Source organism: Botryllus schlosseri, chromosome 12, assembly GCF_051294905.1.
Source record: "Botryllus schlosseri isolate E-star chromosome 12, Bs_hap1, whole genome shotgun sequence".
In the NCBI taxonomy this organism is placed as follows: domain Eukaryota; kingdom Metazoa; phylum Chordata; class Ascidiacea; order Stolidobranchia; family Styelidae; genus Botryllus; species Botryllus schlosseri.
In genome coordinates, this window is record NC_137247.1 from 6,529,760 (window position 1) to 6,535,343 (window position 5,584).

Genomic DNA, 5,584 nt, shown 5'->3' on the forward strand with positions numbered 1-5,584 from the left:
AATATTGATAGCCTACATATATTCGGAGTGACGGTGCTTTTTCCAGTGTGAATAATTCGGTGATGTTCGACTCCCCTCATTGGGCGAGTGAAGGCCCAACACCATGTTTTCGGTCTTTTCGGAGTCAGAAACCGTGTAGTAAACAGGCTTCTCGTTGTCGCCTTTCATCGTAGTAGTTTTCATTCAGAGTAGTGTCTTTCAACATTTTTTAGCTCCATCCGCACTTTTTTTTTTGCAAAAAAACTCATCCGTGCAATCCTATCGAAAATTGTTATACAAAAAGAATATGAAGATACGGAAAAATGTTTTGCTAAGATATGCAACAAGTTGACTATCTGCTTAGTTCAGTGGTTCTCAACCGGTGTAGGGATTGGACTGCTCGCCGCAAGAAAATGTGGTAAACAAGGTTGACGTGCCAGAAAAATTAAAGAATCAAAATTTCTCAACATGGCATTCTAGCGACTGTAGTGACATAGTATTGTCTCTATAGTGACGTAATCAATCGTTGATCACATTATTTTTATCCGCTCAAGACGCACAATGTACAATTCGATGCAATAAACAGACGGGAGGATGTCGAAACGGCCAAGAATGGTATCTTAATCTGGCATCCCCCGGCCCAATGTAAGTGTTCGATACATATCTTCGTTTATAGGCTTCCTAGCTCTTTTCGTACTGCTCCTTGGAGTGGTACTTAATTGAGTCTTTCACTGGGCTTTTTATCGTAAATAGCTATGAGCATTACGGCGTAGGGGATGAGCGAGATGCTCAATGACACGAAATCTGTCGTTTCGATTATTTTTCGCACAAGCGGGATTATCCAGCAGATGTTTGCCAATGGCAGAATTTATGGCCTTTGATTGCTGAGCATCAAGCTTGAGCGGATGAGTCAAGAGTGAGCTTTGCAGCGAGCGTGATGAGCGTGTCCTACTAAATCTAGAGACGTGCTGATTTATGCATTCGTGCATTTATGCATTCTTTTTGATGGGTGACGCTTGAGTCGGGAGTTGATGGGTGAGGCTTGAGTCGGCAGGTGCCTCTAAAACTCGGATTTTGCCCCCACCTGATTTAAGTTTATTGAACTGCTATGAAATTTCAAGTTAGTTTGAGCTGATCGAAGAGCTGAACCCGAACACACTGCTGAGCAAAATGGAGTAGGGGAGATGTGGTGCCGATGGATCACTGGAACCGAAAATACTTGAAAAATTCTCCATGATAATTCCATGATTACACTCCGTGAATTTGTCTACAATTGCATGCTGACAGAATCTTTCCTCACATGCAAAAAAATTCGACCTGCGTAAGTTATGGGGTCTGTGACGAATGATTTACGTTTTAGGGGGTGTAAAAGTAAATTTGGATAGACATTTGCATTTTTCTATATAACCTTTCAGACTAACAAACCCGCCATAATTTTTGATGTGAAGTATAGAGCTTGTATCAGGCTATATAATGGCACATATTTTTTTGAATCAATACCATCCTCGAGTGGACTACATTCAAGTCAATTACAATATTTATGGGGTCGGGGACCTATGATACCATAGCCAAATCAAGCGAAATAGATGGACCAACTAATCATTTAACAACAGAAACTCGCCTACATATATACAGGCTGTAAATCATAGTCACCTGTGGTGTTTTATCGTTATTACGAGGTATTTGAAAGTCAAAATGTCGATTTGCGGGTAATATGTATGTGGCATTAATTTTGTAAGTTTAGGCGTAAATCAAAACATGATTTTAGGCCAACAGTTGAGTTGATATAATCTATTTTATTCTTGAAGGTTGCGACGAAACATTCTTCATTGGCTTGCTGTAGCTTAGCTTACAGTACACAACAAAACAAGTTAACAAATTTGAGTTTTTGAGCGTATGTCTCATAGGTCCCATGGTCGTGTGCCATTGGACCGACCGGGTGGGGACCGATGACAAGTTCGAGCAACAAATTTTAAACGTTCATAAATATTTTTTGAAAAGGCGGATATTCATGTAAATGTCCGCGATAGGTAGAGCTTGTATCGAAGTGTTGTGACAGCAAAAGATCCACTATTCTCGGCTGAAGATTTGAGAGCCAGAGATCATTTTGCAATTTTTGATCCATCGGTACCACATCTCCCCTACCTAAGTGCTTCGATTCTGAATATGTCAAGAATGCATAAAAATGCGCATCAAAATACACCAGCGAAGGCTGTGCCAACAAAAAGAGTTCGTGTACCATCTAAAAATAGAACATTTAACGCTCTCGTATTCGAAATTTCGTGCTGGTGACGTCATATGTCGTAATACGATTGTAGATTGTTAATATACGATGTTCTTTTCCATTCTCTGCTCGTTGCTGAAGATTACCCCTGACGAGTGTCAACTAGAAATATTCGGCTTCATTTCAATAAGCATATATACTATCCAATTTCAACTATAGTTTGCTAATACCCTTTTAGGCCTAATTGGTGTTGGATTTTGTGCAAGAACTCCTGGCGCTCGGATGGTCAGGTATTTCAGAACCATCCTACACTCCTATCCAAAATATTTCGGCAAGTGAAAATGCTTGCTGGCAGCATCGTTTTCAATAGTATGACGTAAAGTTCTCGACAGTTCCAGTTCGTCAGAGGTGTGCAAAATCCACATGTTTGTGTTGAGGCTTCTGTCTGATGGCCGGGAAAATAAGCTCCAAGACTATCAAAGAGAGTATACCCTATAGGGACATTAGAGGTCGCTATCTTCCGCGTAGGGCTGGATACAATGATTCGAGTATATACTCGGATCTGAATCGTGTATTACCTCTAATGATTCCAGACGAGTTAGATATCGATTCAAATAGAGTCGAGTTCGATATTTTCGAGAGCTGAAATTATACGTTCTATACTACTAAGAGTTGGTTTATCAACTAAAATTACAGTTTCGAAAGTATTTACCTCTGTGGTGGCCATGCAACCTGATTTATCGTACCATAGCGTAGAAACATGTATTACAATGCTAAAAAATACATTTGTGGTGAACAACGGTCATTATATTTTTAAGGTAGCATGAGAGGTATTTATTTGACGTCATAATGAAAGATACTCGACTCGACTCGAAGCGTCATTCTCGATTCAGAATCGAAGCACTCAGGTACTCGATTCGCTCAGCCCTACTTACGTTACGCTGTTCCAATTTGTGTTCTGCTTTTTTTATTTCAATCTCCAATTTCTCATTTTCTGTCTCGCAACTAAATTACAAAATAAAGAAAGTTGGGATATTGTGTGTTCAGCTCTTCAGCTCCATCTAACGTGAAATTTCATAGCAGTTCAATAACCTTAAAGCAGAGCGCGACCAAAACCTGAGTGTTAGGGGAACCTCCCGACCCAATCCTCAATCATCAAAAAGAATGCATTTCAAATATTATATTGGTATGCTGGCATGTATGACATATAGAGTACGCACAGACAACAAGTGTACGCAACACAGCTCCACGAAACATGTCTGACGCATGTGACATCAATTTGGGGAGAATTATTTCCTCTGCGCGTCGCATTTGTACTACTGTCTACTCAGAATGCGAAGACGGGACTCTTCGGTGCCGAATGCCGACCCATTTTGACAACCAAGCTTCTCAATATCAAAAGTTTTGGCAGACCATCGACTGTGGTTTTTGGTTAAGGTCTTGTCGCCGCCGACCATTTTAGCCCTGTGCTTCCCCAGCGGCTTGTTGGCCGAAACTTCACTTCTCGACCGCTTGAGGCTTCATTATCATAGGGCTGCCATACGTCCGGAAATTCCCGGACATGTCCTGTATTTCACTGTTCAAACTAGCGTCCAGGAGGAATTTCTAAAATATGCCAAATGTCCGGAATTTTGAAGACTTGACGTAAGCTCATAATTTTTTCGTGAATCATCATGAAAGCAATATTTTTTGGGAATATTTATGCTGATGCATGATATTTTTCTTCGCGCTGCGCGCGATTTATCATCACATTTAATTATTTTAATGTGGAGACTACCACCCTTGCCAAAACTGCAATAAAATATAAATAAAAACAACCTTCATAAGCCTAATTGTAATCGCAATTATAGGAGAATGGTATATTCCTAGAGATCGTTAAGGCCGTTTAAAATACTTTATTCAAAGATAGTGGTTTCAAACGAGGGGGGGGTCATTTGCCCTTAATCTGGGGTTTGCGAATATGTTGAACCTAATCAACTTCCAAAATAGCCCGCGAGTGAGTCTGGCAAAGGTGCTGACTTCTTTTAGTAATCAGTTCGCCAAATTTTGATCTAGGCCACGGAACAATTTCAAATTGGAGATGTAGTCGCGACCATAAAAGGTTGGAAACCACTGGATGTGGGGAGTTTACAAAGCTCCGTGGTGCTCACCGGCATAGGGCTGATAAACAATTTTATCGTTAGGACATGAACATAACTTAACGATGTGCAATTAAGCTCCCTGTATTTTCGAACTCATCATCCTCCGCCAGCTCTACCGCTAGCTCTGATCATGTGAGCAGAGAGTAGTATCTATATAGTAATGTGGAACGACCAATATTATTGACAGAATTCATTCAAATAATTTAACGACCAGATGCATGTAGAAACTAGATTCATATAGCAAGCACCCCCAGAAATTGCATCGATTACCCGATAGTGCGGGCTCAAAATCATTGTTTATTTGGGCGGGCGGGGGCTGAAAACATGTGCTTTCGGTCCCAGTTACACACCACACAGCCACATACCCCTGAACCGGATCGTGACCACCTCTGGTCTATGAGCAAGGCTTTGCTAGTGTGACGTCATAACTCCTTTTGAAAACCACTAGTGGGCGCCAAAGAGTGTCCGGAATTTGGGTTGCTGAAATATGGTAACCCTACATTATCAACTATAGTAACATGGTTCCAAGCTTTTCGAATACTTGCAATCCGGCATGTGGAATTATATCCTTCTTGATATCTGCCACAAGCTCAAATTAGTGAGGAACTGCATTGCTGAATGGCGACCACTCTGCATCGGCAACTGTCGATTACAGTATTTTCTACTGGGTACTCATTGTGATTGGGTTGGCGATGCCACAGGGATTTTTTGTGGCGTATCATCTTCTGTCTTCTGGAACAAGTCGACTGTTGGCAAGCCAAGAAGAATCATATTACAATTGGACGACTGTCGATCGATTAAAACTGTATTTTGGAGAAATGCCTGTATTATTCACATCTCCAACAATCGTTGAGATTTTAGTAAGAAATACATCTATTAAATAATCCGTCAAGACAGCAAATGTCGAGTATTTTTATAGGGCTAATTATAACTATCCGACAGTGGTGTTCTAGTGTCATTCTGTTCACCATATGGAAGAAGTCGATGACATTGACACCAAACTCCGGGAGGCAAAAAGTGCACTTACCGAATCAGCTGACTACTATAGTTTTGTACAAGGTACTATGACACGAAGGGCAATAGAATGGAATATATTACTTAGCGGATTGCAAATATAATATACTATAGATTAGAGCTAAAGGTGTAAGGTGTACTAGCATTGGTATGTCATTACCAGATATATACGTACAAGCTAATTTTTTTAGGTAAATGATGCTCACTATGCGTAATATCAAGTGCA

General features: G+C 40.6%; 1 protein-coding gene across 1 annotated transcript in view; it reads left to right on the forward strand.

The window, feature by feature from the left end:
* Window positions 1–5,156, forward strand: part of LOC145452579 (uncharacterized) — a 260,305-nt gene extending 255,149 nt beyond the window's left edge. The window contains exon 16 of the mRNA XM_080330769.1: window positions 5,129–5,156. Within this exon, the coding sequence (XP_080186895.1) occupies window position 5,129 (1 nt within the window). The 3' untranslated portion in view covers window positions 5,130–5,156. The remainder of the gene's footprint in view (window positions 1–5,128) is intronic.
* The last annotated feature ends 428 nt before the right edge of the window (window positions 5,157–5,584 follow it).